At 35.8% G+C, this 27,244-nt stretch overlaps 1 protein-coding gene across 11 annotated transcripts in view; it reads right to left on the reverse strand.

The window, feature by feature from the left end:
- STAG1 (STAG1 cohesin complex component) overlaps nt 1-27,244 on the reverse strand; it is a 496,328-nt gene that overhangs the window by 165,569 nt on the left and 303,515 nt on the right. For all 11 annotated transcript variants that reach the window (XM_077130207.1, XM_077130206.1, XM_077130208.1 and 8 more), the window contains one exon: nt 3,090-3,213. In XM_077130207.1, coding sequence (XP_076986322.1) covers nt 3,090-3,213 — 124 coding nt within the window. The remainder of the gene's footprint in view (nt 1-3,089; nt 3,214-27,244) is intronic.

The following is a 27,244-nucleotide window of genomic DNA, read 5'->3' on the forward strand; positions in this document are numbered from 1 at the left end:
TTCAGGTTTTGTTTCTAAGGAACCAGATCTAAGGTAGCAGGTAAGGAGCTGCCTTATTTCTCTCCAACTACAGACTGAAACTAATGGCCAGAGAGATGAAGTTACTTCAAGTTTGCACAGCAAATTGTTGATTGAGTTCTATCTTCACCTAGTTCAATGCTTCCTCCCAGTCAACTACTTCTCCTTCCAAGTTTTGCTTCTGTACTAATGAACTACTCTTCCTAAACTGAAGGACCTTTCTGACAATTAAATAAAGTAGTACACGTGAAAGTAATTTAGAAAACTGCAAAATAACTTAGAATAAGATAGTAACTCCAGCTGCCCTTAAGCTATTTTTATTATAGTACTTAAATACTTTACTGGTTCCCCAATACACATGATCTTATTCAACTGATATGCTATTTAACACAGTGCCTAGAGTGTCTGATAAATATTTTTAAATAAATCACCATACATATTAAAATAGGAAAAATCAGAAAAGAAACATAGAAAGATTGCATAGCTTGAACTGTTAGAAGAGAGGGGCTATACATATTTGTCAGATCAACAGTTATGCAAAAGCACTTTATTGTATTATGAAGCATAACGGTAAGTATGATTTCCTATGAGCTGTATTTTTAAGGGGCAATAATACATGCTTCCAGGAGGAAATGCTGACTGTTATTAAAATGAATACGCATACTGTTAATATTTACATAGGAATATTGTAAAAAAAATTGAAATGAAATAATTTCGGGTGCACTGTCATGGAGTTGAAGTGTTGCATGTGGCCGGGTGAAGGGGGTTGAGAAAAGAAGCAGTCTTGAGAAGGACAGAATTATACAGAGCTGGAAAGGTTTTTGCTGAACTTAAAATATAGGATGAGCCAACACAAATAACAGGAATCTGGGCAGACTAACCGAAAATAGTTCCTACTCAGGCACTAAAGAAATTATGATATACATATGCAAGCAAGTGGAAGAATAATTATACACTCAAGTTAAGCACAAACACAGTGTATGCAATACTAATAAGCTGGAATGTAAAAGAAAGGCAATCAGGTGTCATGATAGTAAATCAAAAAAGAGATTAAGCTATTTAGCCTAGGGAGACCATTATTACTGGATTTAAATTTAGACTTTTTCTGAAGGACAGAACTAAAGCCAGCAGGCAGAGAAGTTAAAAATAAGTTTTGGTCAACCGAAAGACAAATCATTTGTTAGATTTAGCTTGCTTTCTATTGGCCAAAACATACTATAAAACTTAAATGAATGGACAATACTTCTAAAATGTTTCTCTATCTTAATTAGGAAGACTGGGTTAGAACCTCAAATTCTCATATCAAGGCAGAAGGTTTTACCAGTTCATTTTTGAGGAGGATGAGTGTGAGAACAGAAGCCATAGCCTATAAAAGAGCAGTTTTATCAGATGAATGAGAGGAAAAAATAGCAAATAACTATAATCTTCATGGGAAAACAGGTACAAGGAGTGAGGAGTGGGAATGATTAAAAAAAGAAGAAAGAAAGTTTAGAAGAGATTACTTTAAACCTAAACCCTTTACTAAATAATGGGAAATAGCTGAAGTTTATAAAATTATCCCTTTCATCACACAGTACTCCACATATGATTTAATATAAAACAAACAAGGTATTCCCTTATCAGGACAGAGGATTTCTACATAAAAAGATAAATGATTTTTTACAACTGAGGCTGTTTTACTTTTGGTAAGCCATATCAAATTGGTGTTTTCCTCAGAACTTGTGGTCACAGATGAAATTTTATTAAAACTGGTAACAGTTTCAGTAGAACCCTTTATTAGGGAGGTGGGAGAAAAAAACTGGAATTTTAGTTATGTGACATAAAAATGTACTTTAAATTAGTTACTCCAAAAATTTACTTTGTTATACACTATTTAGATTTTCATTCAAATAAGCTGTGGGTGGTGGGACCCATTTTATCATCAGTTTAAAACTGATAACCATGGAGATTAGAACCAATCTGTGATGATCTCCCTATGCTCTGAGAACAAATGGCCTGTAAAATTGTCTTGAGACCTTTTATTGCAGTGGTTTTCAAAATAACTGATAATATTTAGCATAATTCTAACTAAAAAGTAAATGCTTTAATGGCTGACAGTCATAAGATACACAAAATAAATCTTAAAATATTACTAAATTTGCCTTAAAGTCTAAGAATATAATTAAATAAAATGTTTTCTGATGGCCAGGATACTATTTTGATAGCAAAATATATGCTAGAATGCAACAATTTAAAGAAATGTGGGCAGGGGGGGTGTTGCAAGGGTAGTTCAATGGTAGAACTCTTGCCTGCCATCTGGGAGACCTGGGTTCGATTCCCGGCCCATGCATTTCTCAAAAAAAAATTTCAACAAATTGTCAGGATAGTCACATGGAAAAAGAATGAAATGTGACCCCCACCATATAGCACACCTAAATGAATGAATGAATGAATGGTAAGGTTTCTATACTTACGAACATCTGGCAATTAAAGGTACTGAATGTCAAGCCATTCAGTTATAAAACTCCAAAGCTTATCACTATTACCCTTCATTATTTTGAGGATTATTTATTCAGCAATCAATAACATGAAATTTCTTTTAAAGAGAGAGACTTTTCTAGGGAGTAGAGATAGAAACAGATTTTTAGATCAAACATTCTAGAGTCTCACAAATTGATCCAACTCTAGCAAAACACTCTTATCTTGTGATAAGAACCCAGAGAATCCAAAACAAGAAAGTGTATTTAGATTTTACGTATAAAGAGAAACAAGGTATCTCTTTTGCTTCCAAACTAAAAACAGACAATGAACAACTTCTTAGGCTACTATATTCTCTTAAAACTCTACAGGTACCAGGTTGTCAATCTTGGGTCAAGAAAGCATTGTAGCTAAGCATAAGACATGGTCTTTACACATGGATGAATGTCTCAAGTATTATCATGGCCATCAAATGAAGAGCTATTCAGTTGTATCATCATAAAATTTTATGTTATTAAAACTCTTGAAAAATCAACTACTCTCATTCTGACTGCTAACATTTCAGTATTGAGACATGCATGCCTTCCATGAAAGTGTGAAACTGAGTAACTTACCCTGTCATGAAGAGTCCAGCCAACATACTTTAGGTAACTGTCATTTAGAAAGGCATCACTATACATTTTCATCCATACACCAATTTCTTCAATACAAATAGCTCTAATCTCAGCAATAGCATCACTAAAGGAGGAAAAAAGAGGGACATCTCTGATTAACATCCAAAGCTGGAATGCACTTGGTCACTTTCAACTGGCAATATATATTAGAAATTCTAATACTGCATTTATATCTGCACTCTCAAGGACTTCCAATTTAGCATATCTTCTGTTTTTATATGGCTTCTGTAAATATAAACTACTAATACCTAACTCTATTTTCACTGAGCTAGGAAACTACATTGGGAGCTTTCTGAGAGCCCCAAACTACCACGGAGCCAATAAACATGCCAAATCTTCTAAGGAGAAACCAGGGTACCAACATCCAGGTATAGAATAATGTACATGTTTCTCTGAGGAATTGTGAATTTTTAAGCTAGCATACATCTAACAAAATAAAACAATTTTTATGACCAAGTCAACAATTAGTTGTGTATCTACAAGACAAAAATCACGTAGAAGCAAATATCATTTGAAAATATGCAAATCTATAAAATTCAAAACCCTGAAGCAATTTAATGGTGAACACATTCTTAACTTTAAAAATAGGCTTTTACAGGCAGGTCATGGTGACGCAGCAGAGTTCTCATCTGCCATGCCAGAGACCTGGGTTTGATTCCCGGTGTCTGCCCATGCAAAAAAAAAACTTTTACCACTTAAGTCATGGGTTTTTCATCTTTAATTTAGTTTTCAGGCTGACAGATTGGTAAGAATAACTCATCTTTGGTCACAAAGGGGACAATTTTGGTGACTCCACTGTGAAGTAGTGGCAGAACCAACCCCGGAAGTCAGGTTTCTTCTGACTGTGCCCAGATGGCTTTTTCATCTCACTATAAGCTAATTCCTGGGATGATTTTCCTACTCTAAAATCTCTGAATCATAAAAAATACAATGGTAATACTTTCACCTTTCACACCCTGCTATTAAAACTTGCTTGAAAACAAAACAAAACACATATGACAACAGGTGAATCCTAATTTTCTTTTGCCTTCAAGGTTTTTGACTTACCATATGTGAATAAGTTAAAAATAATTATCCCATTTACTTAAGACAATAATCTGTCTTTTTAGCTGAATCTTTAATACTAAAGCACCATTTAGTTTCTCTTTTGTGACAAAATGGGTATTAGCATTCTGATTGTTTTTAATTCCTAGCTTTGATAGATCTCAGTTTTTTTTAAACTTTCATTTTCTCAGAATTAAAATGGAGGAAACATTCTTTTCCAAAGCCATACCACCAACCATAATATTTAGTTTTACCATATATATTTTTTAATGCTTTTTTTCTTATTGGGAAGGAGGTTTCCTGTATCTAGTGGCTAAAACTATAGGTCCTAGAATACATCTGAATTCAAATTCTGGTTCTACTATTTACTAGCTGTGAGCCTTGGGGAGGTTACTTCCCTCTTTCTTAGGTTTCCTCATTTGTAAAATCGGGAAAATAAAGCCTAGCTCACGAAGTTACTGTGAGATTTAAACCACTTAATACAAGTAAAAGAATAGAGCCTCGCTCACAGGAAACCCTCAACAAAAGTTGCCTGTTAAAATCGTTCATATAAGTTTCATTAATCTAGACAGTTATAGAGAATACAATAAAAAAAGCAGCTTTACTACAAACATGAGATGTTACTAGACCTTTATAATAACGAATGAATAGCTCTAGGACATTACTTTTTTTCTTATCATGAAAAATTTTAGACATATAAAAGGTATAGAGCACAATGAATACTTGTGTATCCACTGTTAAGAAATAAAACATTACAATTGAAATTTCTATGTATCTTGTACTAATGCAATTCCCTCCCCAAGATTAAATGACTACCCTTGATTCAGTGAATATCTTTCCTGCTGTATCTTTATGATTTTACTACATACATATCTTACGTATTTTAAATTTTTACATAAACATTAACCTGTATGTATCCTTCTTCAACTTGATTTTTTATTTTACAAACCATGTTTCCTAATTTACACATACTGATTCATGTAGCTCCAGTACATTAATTTTAACTGGTGCTCAGTGTTCCTTTCTATGAATATATTACAAATTATTTCTACCTTCCCTCACTGAACAGGCATTTGGATTGTTTCCAAGTTATTGCTCCTATTAACAATGAAGCCATGAACATTCTTATATGTCTCCTTGTGCACATACATAAGTTTCTCCAGGGAGGGGTTTTTCAAACGGAGCATCACTACTCATTAGTGTGTTAGAAATAAATTTAGTGAGTGGCCAACAAATATTTTCAAAATATACACACTAGAAAATATCAAGCTGCTTCACATGTAGTAAATGAGTATTTTTCTTGCAATGTATTGGATACCAACACAGGATGTTCATGGTCACCAAAGTCTGTAAGACACTTTTTATACCAGGGAGTGAAATTACTGGGTGAAATGGAATGCGGAACTTCAACTTTACAAACTATTGACAAATTTCTCTCTAAATCAGTGCTTTACATTCTTGCCTGAAATTTGGTATTGTCCTAATCTATAACAGAAATTTCTGTCACTTAATTGCAGGTTCATATACTATGCCCATTTTTCTACTAGACTGTCCAAATGAAAATAACAGCAAAAGCAAATTCTGCCCTGTCTGCACTAAAACCAAGCCAAACAAACAACAACAAAAAACAATCACAAAATACCCAAGTCCCAGGATTTTAGTTCTCTCAGCCTTACCAAGTATTCATTCCCATCAAGGATCCATTACATTTATCCTCTGCTGTATTACCCTTATTAAAATCAATCCTAAATTAAAACCAGGCTAAATATTTTATCATATAATCTCAGGGAAGCACACTGAGGACAAAATCAACAAGTATAATATGCTGATTAAAATCACAGTGACTAACTGACTGGTTAAGTGTATAATCATTCTTAGAATTAGTAATTCTTTCATTGATATTGATTAGAGCTGGCCAATTCCCAAAAGTCAGAGAATATAAAGGCTCAGATTTGTTTTGGTACAGAAGTCTTGTTCAAAATATATATTAAAACCATCCTTTCTTCTTTGCCTAGTTTCTAATGCCTTTTTGTATCTCCTACTAGACTCCTAAAAAGCGTGTTTTGTAAGACAATTCGTCTCTGTAAGCACTGTCACTATTTTGATACAGCCTGTTTTCTTGGAATCTCAGTCTTTGTCTACTTTGGATACCAGTCTGAAACTTCCCACCTAAACTTAGAAGACTTAAATATCCTTTCCTCAATTTAAGCCTGATCATTTGTGCCCAGAAAGGCTATTCTGATACTGTAAAATGTTACTAGATCAAGTCTCTTATCTGGGTTCTTAAGCTTCAATCTACTCTGCCTGTTGATCCCAATCCTAAAATTAAACATTACCTACATGTGATTATGCTGTGTAATAAAAATGAGACAGTAAAAACTAAACACCTCATGGTGGTTTCAAACAATGTCCATAAATTCTTTGCCAATATTTCCTTTGGTAGAGACTAACTTCCCTTTTCTTGATTGAGTATTGGTACACTTAGTAACTTGCTTCTAATGCATATAATGCAGTGGAAATGACAAACTGTTATTCCGTAGGCTAGATCAAAAAAGATATTGTGGGTTGTTTTGTTCTTTTCTTGAATCAATCCCTCTGAGAGAAATCAGCTGCCACGCCTTGAGGACATTCAAGCTACCAGTGGAGAACTGCTTATAGTGAATAACTTCTGCCACCAGCCATGTAAATGAGCCACCTTAGAAGCAGAGACTCCAAAATCAGTCAAGTTTGATATAAACCCAACCCATGTCCTGACAATAAATCTTATGAGATCCTGAGCCAGAGCCGCCCAGCTAAATTGCATACAAATTTCTAACCCACAGAAATTATGAGATGATAAATGTTTATTGTTTTATAATACCAAGTATCGGGGTAATTTGTTACATGACCAAAGATAATACATTCTTTGTTCAGTTTAAAAAACCCTTACCAATCCAGCCATAAGCCATCTTCTTCTGATCTGGTTCATAAATGAATTCTTTAGTCCCAGTTAGCTCAGGTGATTACTTGTCTGTGATCATTCCTTGGCTCACAATACCCTGATTCTACTCTGATTAACTACATTGATTATTCTTTTAAGTTTCCTGTGAAGTGTCAGCTCTTCCATGACTCTTATTAGATCCTCCTATTATCAGAAATATCTTTCTTGTCCTCTAAGAATTAACATTCTATTTAAGTAGACAGATTATAAAATAAAACTGCAAATTGTTTCTAAATAGTTCCTGATTTGATTACAATATATCTTTTGATGTGTAGATATTTTTCTCTTATGTAATAATAATCCAAAATCCAGCACGTGGTATCAGCATCCAGTTCGGCCAGTGCCACCAAGGTTAGACCCACGGAGGCGGTGTCAGACGGCAGAGGCAACAGCCCTTTTGCTGATCCCAGTGATGAAGACTTGGAGATGTATTTCTACCCCTGACCATGTGGGGATAACGTCACCAGCAGTAAGGAAGAGTTGGAGAACGGGGAAGACATGGCAATATGCTCTAGCTGTTTTCTCATTACAAAAGTGATTTATGACAAAGATCAGTTTGTGTGCAGAAACAATCCTGGCACCTTCCACCAACAAAGAATTAGTTAAATGCTTAAGAAGGCTGTAAGAATCCAAATCTCAAACTACTGAGAATGAACTAAGATGGAAAAATCAAACAAAGTTACAGACCTCTTCACAAGTACTACTTTTTTGTGGTTTGTTGTTCTGTTAGACTGTGGGTTCTTTCATCAATTGCCACGTTCACCTTCATTTAAAGAAGCAACCCATAGCATGACATACCAGGAGTTCATGCATAAAACTTAGAATTCCAAGTGTTTCTAAGTTTCCATTCAAATTTTTTAAAAAGGTAATTTCAAATCACTTATTTTTTCCTCTCAGTTTCAACATTTTCATATCTTTTTTTTTTTTTTTTTTTTTTTTTTTTTAAAGGAAAGACAGAGAGAAGGAAGGAAGGATAGAAGGAAGGAAGGAAGGAAGAAAGGGAAACATCTTTAAACATTTTCTTGTTTTATTGTATTCTGTTTCTCCGTTTTTGTTACATGGGCTGGGGCCGGGAATCGAACCGAGGTCCTCCGGCATAGCAGGTAAGCACTTTGCCCGCTGAGCCACCGCGGCCCGCCCATTTTCATATCTTAAACCTAATTCATTATCTGATAACAGAATCATCTACCTCAAAGTCATTAGTATTCCTTGACAAAAACGGGATTGTATTTTTTAGTTGGTTATTAAGACTACTGTCATTAGTCCATTCCTTTGAAATTTGGTATCAACCTTGCTATTCTAAACTTAAGAAAATTAGTCTCTCCTTAATTGTGTCACTGTTAAAATGTTGATACTGTAAGCATGGTTTTCCTGTTATGCCTGATACATACAGTGCTGGCTTGGTATTAAAGAGAAAATATGTTGAGGTCATAATTTCTCCAGAGTAAAAGTTAATGAATAAAAAGGAAAAGTTAAAAAGTGAACTGGTCAAAGAATATTGAGTTTCCTTTTCAATATTCTATACGCTCCTTGAAACTCAGAATATGATAAAAAGCAAGCAGCTAAGGGAAGCAAAACTGTTAACAGCATGAGAGGAGCCAAACATATGCACTTAGTAGACAAGATGCTCAAATGATTTTCCAGATCAGAACAAATACAATTTCTATATCTAGGTTTTGCTTGTTTCTTTTTAGAAAAGGCTAATGAAATCGTACTTCAGATGGGGGTCTAGTCTTTATGGCTGGAGGCAACATTTTCAGCATGATTATGTATCTTACCACTGTGGCTAAAAGGTGATGCTGCTATAATGGCTTCTGTTTGCCGAAGATAAGTTTGAAAACTGGAGGTTTACTCTGAATAAATACGCTCAAGGGACACATGCACTGTTAACAAGATATTGCTCTGGAGAAAAATAGATTATATGAAGATATGCCATTCCTCTTCCTTTGCTGCAGTGCTGAGAAGTACCACAAAATTAGAATCATTTGTGTGGAAATTCAAAATTTCCCTTTATATATGCAAGTCTCCTGTGTGGATATAAAGATGAAAAAATGAACTGATGTTTGGCAGGTTGTCTGGGAAATGGCTCCTGCAATTAAAGAGAAGACTGGGTTGCTAGAGTTTGAACATTCTTTTACTGATTGATAAATATGCTATACACACTCACTGGGAGTTTAAATTAAAACAGGCGTGTAGCCTTTTACTTGCTTGCAGCATAGTTATGTGCAGCCATTAGGCTGAGATATAATAAATCACCATGGCACATCATGTGAAGCATTCACTACATGGCATATTCTTGGTGTACTGAGAAATCTCATTGCTACGTGGGATGCTGACACCCCTGAAGTAATACACAGTTGCTTTGCAAAAATTGGTCTCAGATCAGTGGCTGTTCAAATGAACAGAGCAGAATACGTGATAATTGACCTAAATGAGCTGCCTCAAATTCAAATGTTGATGGTTTTGATGGTAGGTATTGATACCATGTTAACTCCTTCTGCTGATGTTGAATTTCAAACAAGAACAAGACACCCCTGACATAGGTCTATTAATGAGCTCAGAAGAACAGGAGGAAAAGTTGCCAAAGCTGAAACACCCCAGGAAAAAAGAAGCATTATTGGCACTGGGAATCACTGATGGGTGATGAACTGCAATAGCTGGAAAGATTTTGCTTCCAAAGTGAATCACCAAATATATTTGTGAACTACAAAAGACCCATGAGAATCAATCTAATGTTAAACCAAACGTAAAACCAGGGTCATTTTACATACGACGATACTTCCATGTAACATATGTGCCTTATTTAGCCCAAAAGATATTTCAGGAACCTTCCTAGGAAACAGTTTGTAGTCTAGGCTCTGTCTCATACTAACTTTCATAATCTTTGACAATGACAGCGGATTTCTACCTGTACAATCAGATGATTGGATCAGATGATTTCTGAATTGTCAGTTCTATAATGTCAGATTTGATAGCCTGCAGGCAGTGAAATGGCCTTTGAAACCTTTAAAAACTCAAACTGTCTAAAACATGAATAAAAGAGAAAGAGAATCTACTCTTCATAAAAATTCATGTTACCACACTTGGCCTTGAAAATTATACAGACAGCTGTTTAAATGGTTCTACATAACACTTTAGTGTACACCTCCCTGGAAAGCACCCAACATTTTCTGATAACGGTAAAAATTAATTTATTAACAGGATAAACTACTGATATGCTAAAAAAAAAAGTCAAATAAATAAATAAACAAAAAGAATACACCAGGATGACTTCCGGACGAAGATGCCGGCTTGGCAATGTGCATGTTTTAGTTAGTTCTCAAGAATAACTACTAAATAACCAGAAACAGTACAGAACAGCTCCTGGGGCCATGTCAGTGACCGGACACACAGTGTACCCCAGTTAGAACCAGCTGGAACAGCTGCAAGACCTCCAGAACCGTGAGTTCCCCAAGCCGTAGCAGTCGGCGCCCATCCTCCACAGGCCTTTTCCCAGAGTGGAAAGGAAAGCAGCAGCAGGGGCTGAGCCCAACCAAACGCCAATTGTGGAATTAATTAACAAATTTGACTACTAAAAATAGGCCCCCCAGCTCAGGTGAACCTGGTCAAAGTGGAGGTTGCTCATTTTTGCCCTGGCACCAAGGGAGGGCTGACGGAAAAAGAAAAAAAAAAAAGAAACAGAGGTTTTTGTGGCTGTATTTCTACAAAGACTTGATTGCCTTTGGATACAGTGGGAGGGTTTCTCAGGCTGCAACAGCCCCAGGTATAGGCAGAAACAAACTCATTCGAGGGTTTGTCTGGAGCTTACACCTTCCCCAGGGGAGGGGTGAGGCCCAACTCAGGTGTAATCCCTCCCTCAAGGAATTCAGACACCAGGGCTTGATTGCTAATTTGAAGCCATTAAAACCAGACTACAACCTCTCCTCTGTCTCCACCATGCCCCAGCAGGGAGAGTCTGCCAAAGTTAAAGATACTGCATCATCTTATGCTGGTGGGACCTGCAGGCAGACAAGCACCACATACTGGGAAGGATAAGAAAAACAGAGCACAGAGACTTCACAGGAAAGTCCTTCAACCTGCTGGGTCTCACCCTTAGGGAAAACCAACGCAGGCGACTCTTTCCTCCTGACAGAAGGCCAGTCTGGTCTGGGAAAATCTGGCTGGGGTCTATAATACCTACACGTAGACCTTCCTCACGGTGGGGTGAAAAGGCACCATACAAGCAGGGCAAGAAACAAGAAAACAAGAACTGAAAAATTCTGCTCTGTTAAACAAAACCTAAGCTAGAGGTCCAGAAAAATCTGAACTGAATGTCAAAGAACAGAGAGACAACAAAGTCATCCAGCAAGTAAACCCTACATAAAAGAAGTGAAAGCAATCTCCAGAATAAACTAATTAGGTTAATTAAATGCCTAGATGCCAACAAAAAATAACACATCACACTAGGCAAACTGAAGATATGGCCCAGTCAAAGGAACAAACCAACAATTCAAATGAGATACAGGAGTTGAAACAATTCAGAATATACGAACAGACATGGAAAACCTCATCAAAAACCAAATCAATGAATTGAGGGAGGATATTAAGAAGGCAAGGAATGAAGAAAAAGAAGAAACCGAAACTCTAAAAAAACAAATCACAGAACTTATGGGAATGAAAGGCATGGTAGAAGAGATGAAAAAAACTATGGAAATCTACAGTGGTAGATTTCGAGAGGCAGAACATAGGATTAGTGAACTGGAGGATGGAACATCTGAAATTCGACAAGAAAAAGAAAATATAGGGGAAAAAAATGGAAAAAAAAGAGCAGGGACTCAGGGAATCAAAGGACAATATGAAGCGCACGAATATACGTGTTGTGGGTGTCCCAGAAGGAGAACAGAAGGGAAAAGGAGGAGAAAAACTAATGGAGTAAATTATCACTGAAAATTTCCCAACTCTTACGAAAGACTTAAAATTACAGATCCAAGAAGTGCAGCGCACCCCAAAGAGAACAGATCCAAATAGACGTACTCCAAGACACTTACTAATCAGAATGTCAGAGATCAAAGAGAAAGAGGGAATCTTGAAAGCAGCAAGAGAAAAGCAATCCACCACATACAAGGGAAGCCCAATAAGACTATGCATAGATTTCTCACCAGAAACCACAGTGGCGAGAAGACAGTGGGATATATTTAAATTATTAAAAGAGAAAAACTGGCAACCCAGAATTCTATATCCAACAAAGTTGTCCCTCAAAAATGAGAGAGAAATTAAAACATTTTCAGGCAAAAAAATCACTGAGAGAATTTGTGACCAAGAGACTGGCTCTGCAAGAAATACTAAAGGGAGCACTAGAGACAGATATGAAAAGACAGAAGAGAAAGCTGTGGAGAAGAGTGTAGAAAGGATGACTATGAGTAAAGGTAAAAAGAAGAAAAATTAGATATGACATATAAAATCCAAAAGGCAAAATGGCAGAAGAAAGTACTACCCATGCAGTAATAACACTAAATGTTAATGGATTAAACCCCCAATCAAAAGACATAGACTGGAAGAATGGATTAAAAAATAGGACCCATCTATATTCTATCTGTACTCAAAGGACATGAGGGCAGGGACACAGACAGACACATGCACACCAATGTTTATAGCAGCATTATTTACAATTACCAACAGACGGAAACAGACAAAATGTCCATCTACAGACGGGTGGCTAAACAAACTGTGGTATATACATACGATGGAATATTATGCAGCTGTAAGACAGAATAAAGTTATGAAGTATTTACAACATGGATGGATCTTAAGAACATTATACTGAGTGAGATTAGCCGAAAACAAAAGGACAAATACTGTATGGTCTCACTGATATGAACTGACATTAGTGAATAAACTTGGAATATTTCATTGGTAACAGAGACCATCAGGAGATAGAAAAAGGGTAAGATATTGGGTAACTGGAGCCGAAGGGATACAGATTGTGCAACAGGACTGAATATAAAAACTCAGAAATAGACAGCACAATACTTCCTAACTATAATACAATTATGTTAAAACACTGAATGAAGCTGAATGTGAGAATGATAGAGGGAGGAGGGCTGGGGACATAAATGAAATCACAAAGAAAGACAGGTGATAAAGACTGAGATGGTTTAATCTAGGAATGCCTAGAGTGTATAATGATAGTGACTAAATGTACAAAGCTAAAAAATGTATTTGCATGAGGAAGAACAAAGGAATGTCATTATTGCAGGGTGCTGAAAATATATGGTAAATAATATTTTAACTTATGTGTGAGACTAAATATATGGTAATTAATATTTTCAACTTATGTGTGAGACTAAAGCAAAAACTGTTTATCTGGTACAAATCTACACTTTGACCTAATATAACTCACACAGAAGCTTGGTTGAACAACATAAGTACATGGAACCTTGGGCAGGACATGAGATTTTGTTCGTTTGTCCAGAGTGATGCCCTGATGAATCCTAGAGTGATTTGATCAGTGAGCAGAAAAGTATTTTCAAAGCCCCCTTCGGGAAATGCTGAGATTGGGGTAAAATTCAACCTCCCCAAGTTGAATTCTTGATATTCTCACAAGCAGTGTGGACAACCAAATCTATAGTCTGAGCCCCGAGTCTTGGGGTTTGTTCATATGAAACTTAACCCCACAAAAGTTAGATCAAGCCTACTTAAAATTAGGCCTAAGAGTCACCCCCAAGAGAACCTCTTTTGTTGCTCAGATGTGGCCACTCTCTCCAGCCAACACAAGCAAACTCACCACCCTCCCCCTGTCTATGAGGGACATGACTCCCAGGGGTGTGGACCTTCCTGGCAACGTGGGACAGAGATCTTGGAATGAGCTGAGAATTAACATCAAGGGATTGAGAGAACCTTCTCGACCAAAAGGGGGAAGAGTGAAATGAGACCAAGTGTCAATGGCTGAGGGATTCCAAACAGAGTCGAGAGGTTATCCTGGAGGTTATTCTTACGCATTAAGTAGATACCACCTTGTTATTCAAGATGTAATGGAGACGCTGGAGGGAACTGCCTGAAAATGTAGAGCTGTTTCAGTATCCATGTTTCTTGATGATGACTGTATAATGATACAGCTTTCACAGTATGACTGTGTGATTGTGAAAACCTTGTGTCTGATGTTCCTTTTATCTACCTTGTCAACAGATGAGTAGAACATAGGGAATAAAAATAAATAGGGGGAATAAATGCTAAAATAAATTTAGTTTGAAATGCTAGTGATCAATGAAAGGGAGGGGTAAAGGGTATGGTGTATAATTTTTCTTTCCTGTGTTCACTTTATTTCTTTTTCTGTTGTCTTTTTATTTCTTTTTTCTGAGTTGATGCAAGTATTCTAAGAAATGATCATGATGATGAATATGCAACTATGTGATGGTATTGTGAATTACTGATTATATATGTAGAACGGAATGATATGTTAAGAATGTTTGTGTTTCTTTCTTGTAATATTTTTTTAATTTAAAAATTAATAAAAAAAGAATACAATAAAATATTCTTCCCAAAATAAAGAATGATATTGATGAGTTGAAGAAGTTGCAAGCAAAAGAGAAAAATTAAAATAACAACAACAAAAATACTCCAATTCTTGGTTTCCAGATCAAATTTTTTAAATTCCTTTATCTTTTTTTTTGTAATGACTTCAACCTATTTAGAAAGGTTATCTCTAGTTTCAGCCATTTGAGAGAATCCATAATAAAGATTAAAGTAGGGGGTAGGAAAGTTAGTAAATAAGACATAAAGAAAGGTACAAAATCATCGTAAGATGAACTAATTTTCACAGCTTTCTGGTATTTAGGCCTTTAAATAAACTAAAAGTGAAGTCAAGATACACTTTATTTGGGGTGCCCGTGTATGGGTGGTTCAGTGGTAGAATGCTCGCCTTTCATGCGAGAGACCCACGTTCGTTACCTGGACCATGCACGCTCTCCCCACCCCACCAAAAAGATACACTTTATTTGGAAATTCAAAGAAAGAAAAACAGGTGGGAATTAATAATTCTGGTGCATATTAATAACACAAATAACTTTATTATTTATAAATAACATATACATAATAATACGTAAATTTATGATTATTCTTGTTTCTATGAAAAACATCTAAAATAAAAATTCTTATAGTGAATATGTCTTTCGGGGGAACATGATCCTTTAACTTACTATCTGGACTTAAATTTTCTCCTTGGGATTCTTTAGCGGCAGACAAAATTTTAATTATTTTCTACTTATAAGAAATGAAATTTAACTCTAGTATATTTTAATTAAATGTTTCATTTACTACCCTTACACATGCTTTTCCAGTAAATATGCAGACTAAATTAAAATTATTCCATCACATATTTTGGAGAACAACGCTAGGTTAATATGGATGTTTTGACATTCACAATTATTCCTCAAGTACAAAGAATCTCATGAGAGCTCTAGAGTGAGAAATAATTACACATGCCAAAAAAGGTCTACTCTCTAAATTGCAGCACACAATGAATTAATGTTTCAACCATTTCTGTCACGAAGAGTTGGCTGGGAAAAAAAATCAATTTTTTTAAAAAAAGAGACCAACTATAGAGAATTTTTTATAGGAAATACTTTGTGGGGGAAAAAAGCAAATTAATGAATTACTGGAAAGTTACACTGTATCCTTCATTAGACTTTGAGCAGTAACTGGAGAATAGAGACCATAACTGACAGGAAGATGAATGATAAAAATAAATATCTTAAACAGTGCTAAATGTTCATAAAAGGCATTACAAGGACATAAAGCATGTATTCTAATGAAGGGGTAAGGGAATTAAGGAAGGCTTCTGAGAGGTAGTAGAGTTTAAATGTAGACCTGAAGAGGTGAAACTCTCTTGCTAATAAAATTCACATCTTTCATTTACTTACTTCAGGCTGAACAGAGTTATATTAAATACATCAGAAATTTAATAAGTTTAAAAAATTAGAAACATTTTTCATCTCATTTTTGTTCCATATTTATTACAGAAAATAGTGAAAAAATAAAGAGAACGACATTGCATCACTAAGAGTCTCAAAGAAAGCAAGTTACATGAACACCTGCTACCCTGCATTACTCTTAATATTTTACTACTAACCTAAGAATTTTAAGCATAAATAGCATTAAACACTGAATATCAAGAATACACTAAGGGGGGGCCACGGTGGCTCAGCAGGCAAGAATGCTTCCCTGCCATGGCAGAGGACCTGGGTTCGTTTCCCAGTGCCTGCCCATGTGAAAAACAAAACAACAACAACAACAAAAGAATACACTAAGAGTCAAAGAAATGTATTTTTAAATTAATAGCTTCATTCTGACTATCAACTTGACCCAAGAGTTCAAAGAGGAAATGCTAGAAAGTAATAAGATTAAATAACAGAATGAGTTTCCTCAAAAAAACATATCTTGATACTGAGTAAAAATAGCTCTGAAAATATAATTCTTATACGTTTTGTTACAGTATAAAATGATGAGTGATTTGGAAAATAAAAGACATTCACTTTTCACCCAAAAATTGCTGAAATCTCTAATCTGTTGTTTATTCTCTCATTAAATTTGTTCTTATGGCCTAATAACTTTTTTACTCTTTCACTATTAAAAAAATAACAGTTATGGTCTTTCCTCTCTGGTTGTTTTTAACACATTACCTTGATCTTTCATGTTTTGCACTTTCACTATGTTATGGCCTAGATGTGGAATATTTTTCTTAATCTACTCAACACACATGAAATATCTTCAATCTGAAGATTCTACCCTTTTTTATAATCAATTTGGTAAAATTTTCAGTTTTCTAATACGTTCTCCCCAGTACTGGTCTCTTCCTTAGAAATTCCTATTTAAAGGAATGAAGAAGTCTCTCAAACAAACTGTTCCCATGTATCATAAATATTCTTTCTTATTTTCTATTCCTTTGACTGTGTTTTGAGTAAATTACTCAGTATTATATTCCAATTCACTAATCGTCATTTCAACAATCTATGGTATGTCCTAAAAGACATGCCTTGAATACATTTTTCATTTCCAATACTTTAAATAGTGTTTTCACATCTACTTATTCTTATTTTATGCTGTTTAGTTAGAAAATGAGTTATCTGGGCTATTGAATTTCCCATATTTCGGACTTAAATAATACCATAAAGATTCAGTTAGACAATATGCTCCATCGCTCATATCTCCTGTAAACTAGGAACCAGAACTACGATTTGTAGATTAAGTGTCAATTTTTTTTTTTTGGCATGGGCAGGCTCCGGGAATCAAACCCGGGTCTCCAGCATTGCAGGTGAGAACTCTGCCACTGAGCCACTGGTGCCCGTCCTAAGTATCAAATTTTGTTTGAAATGGGAATGGGAGATAAGACTCAGTGTTAACTTAAACGGTGGTCACCACACAGAACCTTTTATTTCCATTATATACATACGGTAACATTTTTCCTTAAACGATAAAACAGATTATGTGGTACTTTTGATCAATGCCCATGGCAGATTGATCACATTTCTTAATTTTTCTTTGCTAATAAAACACAAATTTTGGCCCGTTTTAGCCATTTAAAATGTACAATGTAATAGTATTAAATACATTCATAATGCTGTGCTACCTTCATTCACCATTGACAATTACCTAACTTCTCATCACCCCAACCGAAGTCTGTACCATTAATCAACAACTTCTCATGTCTCCTTCTTTTGGGCCTTGGTAACCCTTTAATCTACTTTGTTTCTATGAATTTGCTTATTCTAGGTACTTCATGTAAGTGAAATCACACAAATCTGTCCTTTTATGTCTGGCATATTTCACTCCTCATAACGTTTTCAAGATTCATCCATGCTGTAGCATAAATCAGACTTCATTCTCTTTTATGGGTGAATAATATTCAATTGTATGTATATACCATATTTTGTTTTTCCTTTCGGTTGATGGATATTTGCATTGTTTTCTCCAGTTCTGCACAGTGGTTGCACAATTTTATATTCCCATCAACAATGCAAGAGGTTTCCAATTTTTCTGCAACTTCTCCAACACTTATTTTCCATTTCGTTTTGATTTTTAAATAATAGCCATCCTAAAGGATGTGAAATGGTATCCCATTGTGATTCTGATTTGTATCTAACCAATGTTTAATGATGCTGAACATTGTTTCATGTGTTTACTAAACATTTGTATATATTGTCTGAAGAAATGTCGATTCAATTTCCATTTTTTAATAGGGCTGTTTTGACCTTTTGTCGTTGATCGTAGGAATTCTTCATATATCCTTCATATATTAAACACTTATCAGATATATCATTTGCACCTATCTTTTCCCATTTTGTAAGTTGTCTTCTCATTTTCTTCACAATGTCCTTTAACATACCAAAGTTTTAAGTTTTGATGAAGTCCAACTTAATTTTTTTCTTTTGTTGTTTGTGGTTTTGGTGTCAAAACTAAGGTAATAAAGTATTACCTCTTATGTCTTATTCTCAGAATTTTATGGTTTTAGCTCTTATATTTAGGTCCCTGATACATTTTAAGTCAATTTTTCTATATGTGGTAGATAGATCATTTACATTTTGGGGGATGTAGACCGCCAGTTTCCCCAGCATATGTTAAGGTTGTCCATTAAATGCACTTGGTACCCTTGTTGCAATCAGTAGGCCATAAAAATGTGGATTTATTAATGGACATTCATTTCTATTCTATTCATATATGTCTTTCCTTATGCCAGTAGCACAGTATTTTGATAAATGTAGTTTTGCAGTGAGTTTTCAGTTGATCAATTTTGGTAGGTAGATACATTCTCAACCATACTTGCATATCATGCTTGGACCAGGTGAGTTCTTTATGTATAAATTACAATCTGTGAAAGATTCAATAATAGTTTATGCAAGGTCTGATTTAATAAAAGATAAATCAATGAGGTAAGAATTGGAAATAAAAAAATCGTTTCTAAAAAACTGTTGTTTCTATTAGACTAGCAGGTTGAAAGCTATAGCAAGACAAAAAAAGGAAGTCACTAATGCAAATTACGCTTTATTTTGTTGTAACTGACTGAAGATTATGAAAACTGATATATAAGGATTCTTCGATGAAACTGTATGACAGAGCCAAGATGGACAAGAATTATATTCCCACCTAAAAAAACCATAAAATCTGCATAAGACATTAAAAGCAAAATAAAGGTTTTCTGGATGTTAGACACAAGGGAAAACAGGACTGGAATCTCTGAGAGAGGGGTAAAAAACAAGGTAAGCCCTAAGACTGCCCCACATTACTGCCTAGAGACAGATTTGCAGGCAGAATAAAAGCAGGAAAATCTAGGTAGAGCTCAGATATGGCACCGAGTTGAAGAGAAGAAGCTGGGATTCTAGGGAGTCAAGGTGGCTAGAGTTTGCAAGACAGCACTAGAAAGAGGAGAGTTACACAGAACAAGAGTATACTATACAGTTGCAGAATGATTACCCCACTCTTCAGATGAGTACTAATAAATGCATGGGTGTGAATAAAACAATGAAGGCTGGGGATAGAATGAAAAGAGCAGAAAGAACCACCTCTGGAGTGCACAGAAAGTTGGAAAATGTTTGTGTTTCAATGAACCAGAATGGTAAAATCTCATAATTCACATGGCAGCACGTTGAGTGCATAGAGTACAAAGAATGGTGTTATCAATTTGCTTTAGACTAAATAATCTGGTCTTGCTAAATGAATCTTAAAAAGGAATCAAACATATCCATGTTAAAGAATAAAGAAGGGGGGGAGGAATATTTATAAGAAAATAAAATTATCTAGCCTGCATTAAGGTACAAAGCACAATGTCTGGACCCAATAAAATTACCAGGCATGCCAAGAAGCAAGAAAATAATCCATAATTAGGAGAAAAATTAATCTATACAAAGAGAACCAAAAATGGCACAGATATAAAATTCATAAAAAAGGACAACAAATAGCTGTTATAAGAAAATAAGTTAGACAGAAGCATAAACACATTAAAGATGCTTTTGCTTCTTTAGATGAAGATAAAGAAACAGTGTCTACAGGTAAAGAAACATAAAGGAAACATCATACGACACATGTTTTAAACTAGTGAAAAAGAGAAAAATTTTTAAATTTTAAGCCAGACCAAAAACACAATAACCACATGAAGGATGAAGGATAAGAATGACAAGAGGATTTCTTTCCAACTGGAAAGAAGGCAAATCAGAGATAGTGGATCAAAATCTTTACATTATTAAAAAACAAAAATAACCTAAAATTCCATACCAAGATAAAAACATCTTTCTAAAAATGAAGGTGCGGGCATGTCAGAAAGATGGCAGAGAGATAGATGCTTTTGGTGAACACACCCCACCTCTGAAACATGGAGAAGTAGAGTCTGTTAGAATCAACGTTCCCAGCATTTTGGAAAATGGTAGAAGACAGACAACAACTGAATGAATGCTGAATCAGGAAAAAGAAACCTAAGAAGGTAGGAACACTTTCTGCTGGACACTTTTACTTGTCCTAGCCCCTCCCTTGGCTCTGCAGAACAGGCTTTGAGGTGTTTCTAGTGTGGATCCTGAGGTCTGGTTATTAAAATACCCAATGTGCATATCTAGCATGTTTGTATGCCCGATCCACCTTGCTCAATACTGGAAGACTCAAGGTGCTCAATTGGGTTGCCTAATCAGGAATTATCTAATGGGGAAAGATGGAGTAAACCACATAACCCAGGTCAAAGGAATGAGATTAAGTCATAAAGCACAGTGACTGGATACCAGAAGATTCAACTGAGGAGAAAATCTTTTTTTACTGAAAGCCAAACACAAGACAGAATATTAAAAGCAGCTAGAGAGAAGTGACTTGTCGCATACAAGGGATCTTTAATGAGATTAAATGACTATTTCTCATAAAAAATGATGGGGGTGGCATATCTTAAGACCTGAAAGGAAAAATCATAAATGAAGAATTCTATATATGGCAAAATATTCCTTCATAAATGAGGGATGAGATATTTCCAGAATAACACAAGGTGAAGGAGTTCATAAGCACTGGACACAAATCACAAGAAATTCTAAACGAGTACTTCAGGATGAAAAGAAATGCTTGAAGCATTGTAAAAAATAAATATCTTTGGTAAATACAAACATGTAAATATAAATCCCAATATTATTGATTTCTTGATAGAGTAATCTATATTTTGTCCTCACATTATCTAAAGTAACAATGTTTAAAATTATTATTTTTATGTTTAGGGCACGCAAAATACAAAGATGAACTTTATGACAAAACATAAAGAGGGGAGGTGGAGGAGTATAGGAACAGAGATTGTTTATGCTAATGAGGTTAAGTTGGTATCAATTCAAACTACAGTCAAACCCTATGGTAACAACAAAGATAAATCTAAAGACATATATAGAAAGAAGAATAAAGGAGAAGGGAAGCCATCCTGTTTCACTACAAAAGATCAACAACACATAAAAGAAGGGACCAGTAAAGAAAATGAGGGAAGGAAAAAAGTATAAGATATACAGAAAACAAGTAGCAAAATGGTTGAGGTCCTTCCTATCAGTAATTATTTAAAATGTAAACTGTTTACATGCTCCAATCAAAAGGTAGATATGGAGAGAACGGAAAAAAGCATGATCCAACTATATGTTGTTTCCAAGAGGTACACCTTAGACCCAAAGACAAAAAATAGGTTTTAAGCGAAAGAACAGAAAAAAAAAGTAATGAAAATAGTAACCAAATGAGAAATGAAGTAACTATACTAACATCAGACAAAATACATAAAGATAAAAAACTTTTAAGAGATTTAAAAAAAGATGTTTATATTGATAAAAGTGTCAATGAACCAAGAAGATGTTATAATTACAACATATATACCTACAATACAGACTCTCAAAATATGTGAAGTAAACACTGAAATAATTAATGGGAGAAAGAGACAATCCTAAAATAATAGTTGGGGACTTCAATACACCATTCCCAGTAACAGGTAGAACATCTAGTTAGAAAATCAAAAAGGAAGGAGAAGTAATGAACAATACTAGACCTAAAAGACATATGTAACACTTCACAAAACAAGTGAACAACTTTATCAAGTGCACATGGGACATTCACGAGGACAGACCATATGCTAGTTGATAAAACAAGTCTCAATTAATTTTTAAAGAGTGGATATCATACAAAATATCTTCTTGGACCACAAGGGAATGAAGCTAGAAAACAACAATAGAAGGAAAATTAGAAAAATTCACAAATATGGGTATTTAAAACCACAATCCTAAACAACGAAAGAAGAAATCACAAGGAAAATCAGAAAATTCTTAGCTACAAACGAACATGAAAACACAACATAGCAAAACTTATGGGATGGAGTAAATGCAGTATTCAGAGGGAAATTTATAGCAGTAAGCACTTATATTAAAAAAGATGAAAGATCTCAAATCAAGAGCCTAACTTCACCTCTGGAGTAACTAGAAAAAAAGAACAAACAAAACCTGAAGTTAATAGGGTGAAAAAAGTATAAAGATTAGAGCTCAGATAAGCGAAAAAGTACAGCAAATAACAGAGAAAATAAACCATTGTTTCTTTGCAATGGTTGTTAAAAATTTAAAAGGCTTAGGCCAGACTGAAAATGATAAAAAGAGAAGACAATTAAGATCACAAATTATACTGAAGACATTACTACTGATCTTGAACAAATTAAAAAGATTATAATCTTTTTATGGAAATAAAACATTGTACCAACAAATCAGATAATCTAAATAAAATGGAACTTCCTAGAAACACACACTACACCTAAACTTACTCAAGAAGAAATAGAAATCTCAACAGTCAATTAACAAGTAAAGACACTGAATGAGTAATGAAAAATTCCCCAACAATGTAAACTCCAGGACCACATCACATCTGTTTGAGGTTGTAAGTGGAATCCTTCCACTCAAATAAGGAAGTAACTTAAGTCTCGACCTCCTCACAATTCCCCAAAAGTACGTCAGCATACACTAATGAAGGATTCAGTATACTAGAAAATGATAAGTGCTTAGGGTATTAAGCTTACTTGATAGGTGTCCTCTATACAAGGGCAGTCAGATGCAAACGAAGGCTTCAACATACCCTAATATGTGATTGGTCAAAAACCAAATGAATAATTATAATAATATGGTGTAGAAAACTCACTTTTTAATTGGCTAGTTTCCAAGACTAGACTTAACTCTTTAAGTAGCTAGCCAACAGTGAACCGGGGGAGGACCTCCTTTGTGTTTGGAACGAAAATAAAAGGAGTCTGCATGCTCCCATACTTCGCACTTGCTTGCTGCTTGTTCCTGTGAGTGCCCTTTCTCGTGAGAAAGAAATAAAAGACCTTCTGCCATACTGTATAAACATCTGAAGAATTCACTAGAGCTGGTAACATTGCTCCAATACAAGGTAAAAAAAAAATTTGCAATAGAGAGTGACAATGATGGTACAAAATTGTGAATGTAATCTAATACCACCTAATTGTACACTTGAAAGTGATTAAAATGGGACATTCTGAGTTGTATGTGTTACCACAATACAAGCTTTAAAAAAAAAAAAGTCTAAAAACAATAATATTAATAAATGAAAAGGTCAGATTGTAAATCATTTTATTTTCTGGAAATGGACCTAGGTTTTAAAAGAAAAAACTGAGAGGGTTTAATGAAAAACTGCTGAACTCTGAGTGAAAACAATGGAAGTCTATGGCATTCTGGGATGGAACTGATCTCTTCTAACATCCTTAATCCCAAAGCACTAGGCATGGTAGAATTACCAAGGCTGGGATTACCTGTGAAAATCAATAATTTTGATGTTGGAGGTGGCTGACCTGATTGGGAATAAAGTGTAAAATAACAAAGATACCAATTATAAGAACAAGCACTTTAGAAAACAAAGATGGAAAGACAAAAGGCCTGCTAGCCTGAAGCTGCAGTATCACTTGAATTGAGCAAAGCACACAGCTGGATTAGCAAAAAATGTAATGTGGTTATCACTGAAATGAAATAGTCACAGAGTGACTAGATAAGCTCTCTCTGTATAATTGGCTGGTAAAAAGATGAGTGCAAATGCAAGAGAAAACTGAGCAGACCCAAGATCTCCAAAAATCCCTTGTCAACAGTAAGATTGTACACAAGCATAAGAAAAGTCCTGAGAGTCCACTTTCACTGGAAAGTACAGGCATAAATTCTTTTACTGGGCTCAGAAGATGCTGCAATTTTTACGAATTTAAGGTTTTTGGCAACCCTGCATTAAGCAAGTCTATTGGCACCAAAACACAACGTGTTTCCTTCGTGCCTCTCTGGTAATTCTGGTAATATTTCAAACGTTTTCACTTTCAGTATATCTGTTATGGTGAACTGTGATCTCTGGTGTTACTACTTATATGTTCTGGGACACCACAAACCATGCCCATGTGAGACGGTCTTCATCAATAAATGTGTTGCTCAGACCGCTTCAATAACCAGCTACTGCCCCGTCTTTCGCTTATCCCAGGCCTGCCCATTACCTGAGATACTAACAGTCTTGAAATTAGGCTAAATAATATCCCTAAGACGGCCTAAATGTTCAAGTGGAGAAGGAACATTTACAAGTCTCTCATTTTAAATCAAAAATTAAAAATGATTAAGCTTAGTGAGGAAAGCATGCTGAAAGCTGAGTTAGGTTAAAAGCTGGGACTCTTGCATCAAAAAGTTAGTCAAGTTGTAAACGCGAAGTAAAAGTTCTTGAAGAAAATTAAAAGTGCTATGCCAGTGTACACACAAATGATAGCAAACTGTAATAGCCTTATTACTGATATGAAGAAAGTTTAAGTGGTCTGGATAGATCACACTAGCCACAATATTCTCTTAGGCCAAAGCCTAATCTGGAGCAAGGCCCTAACTTTCTTCAATTCTATGGAGGCTGAGAGGTGTATAGAAACTACAGATGAAAACTATGAAGCCAAGAGAAGTAGGTTCATTAAGTTTAAGATGTCATCCACACGAAATAAAAGTGCAAGGTTAGGCAGCAAGTGCTGACACTGAAGCTGCTGATAGTTATTCAGAAGATCTGGCTAAGTTCATTGATGAAGGTGGCTGCAAAAACAACAAATTTTCAATATAGACAAAACAGCTTTCTATTTTCTAAGATGCCATCTAGGATTTATTTTGCTACGTGGGAGAAGTCAATGCCTGGCTACAAAGTTTCAAAGGACTGGGTGACGTTCTTGTTAGAAGCTAACGCAGCTGGTGATATTAAGTTGAAGCCAATGCTCATTTACCATTCCAAAAATCCTAGAGCCCTGAAGAACGATGCTAAACTTACTGTACTTACGCTCTAGAAATGGAACAACAAAGTCTGGATGACAGCACATCTGTTAAGAACGTGGTTTGCTGAATATTATAAGCCCACGGTTGAACCTATTGCTAAGACAAAAAAGATTCTTTTCAAAATATGACTGCTGGAAGTTCCAGGCCAAGATGGCGGTTTAGTAATACGCGCATTTTAGTTCGTCCTCCAGTTTAGAACAACTGCTAAATAATCAGAAACAGTACAGAACAGCTCTTGGAGCCACGTCAGTGACCGGACACACAGCGTTCCCCAGTCTGGAACAGCTGGAAGGGCTGTGAACCTCCGCAACCCAAGCCATGGCAGCTGGCGCCCCTCCCTCACAGGCTGTTTCCCAGAGGGGAAAGGAAAGAGACTTTAACAGCAGCAGAGGCTAAGCCCAATCAAATACCAATGTGGCATTAATCAACAAATTCTGACTACTAAAAATAGGCCCCAGCTCAAGTGAACCTGGTCAAAGTGGAGGTTGCTCATTTTTGTCTTGGCACCAAGGGAGCAGGGCTGATCAAAAATAAAAATAAAAAAGGAAACAGAGGTTTTTGTGGCTGTATTTCTACAAAGGCTTGACTGCCTCTGGATTCAGAAGCAGGACTTCTCAAGCTGCAACTGCCCGAGACATAGGCAGAAACAAGTTCCTTTCAGGGTTTGTCTCAAGCCTGTGCCTTCCCCAGGGGAGGGGTGAAGCCCAACTCAGGTGGAATCCCTCCCTCAAGGAATTCAGACACCAGGGCTTGCTAATTTGAAGCCATTAAAACCAGCCTACAATCTCTCCTCTGTCTCCACCAAAGCTCCCAGCAGAGAGAGTCTGTCAAAGTTAAAGATACTGCATCATCGTATGGTGGTGGGACCTGCAGGCAGACAAGCACCACGTACTGGGAAGGGTAAGAAAAACAGCACAGAGACTTAACTGGAAAGTCCTTCAACCTGCTGGGCCTCACCCTCAGGGAAAACCAACGCAGGCGACTCTTCCCTCCTGACAGAAGGCCAGTCTGGTCCGGGAAAATCTGGCTGGGGTTTATAATACCTACACGTAGACCTTCCTCAGGGTGGGGGGAAAAAGGCACCATACAAGCAGGGCAAGAAACAAGAAAACAAGAACTGAAAAATTCTCCTCTGTTAAACAAAACCTAAACTAGAGGTCCAGAAAAAGCTGAACTGAATGTCAAAGAACAGAGAGACAACAAAGTCATCCAGCAAGAAAACCCTCCATAAAAAAAGTGAAAGCAATCTGCAGAATAAACTAATAAAGTTAATTAAATGCCTAGATGCCAGCAAAAAATAACACATCACACTAGGCAAACTGAAGATATGGCCCAGGAAAGGAACAAACCAACAATTCAAATGAGATACAGGAGTTGAAACAATTAAGTCAGAATATACGAACAGACATGGAAAACCCCATCAAAAACCAAATCAATGAATTGAGGGAGGATATAAAGAAGGCAAGGAATGAAGAAAAAGAAGAAACCGAAAGTCTGAAAAAACAAATCACAGAAATTATGGGAAGGAAAGGGATGGCAGAAGAGATGAAAAAAACAATGGAACCCTACAATGTTTAGATTTTGAGAGAGAGAAGATAGGATAAGTGAACTGGAGGAAGAAACATCTGAAATCCGACAAGAAAAAGAAAATATAGGGAAAAAAATGGAAAAATATGAGCAGGGACTCAGGGCACTGAAAGACAATATGAAGCGCATGAATATACGTGTTGTGGGTGTCCCAGAAGGAGAACAGAAGGGAAAAGGAGGAGAAAAACTAATGG

Source organism: Tamandua tetradactyla, chromosome 15 (assembly GCF_023851605.1).
Source record: "Tamandua tetradactyla isolate mTamTet1 chromosome 15, mTamTet1.pri, whole genome shotgun sequence".
Lineage (NCBI taxonomy): Eukaryota > Metazoa > Chordata > Mammalia > Pilosa > Myrmecophagidae > Tamandua > Tamandua tetradactyla.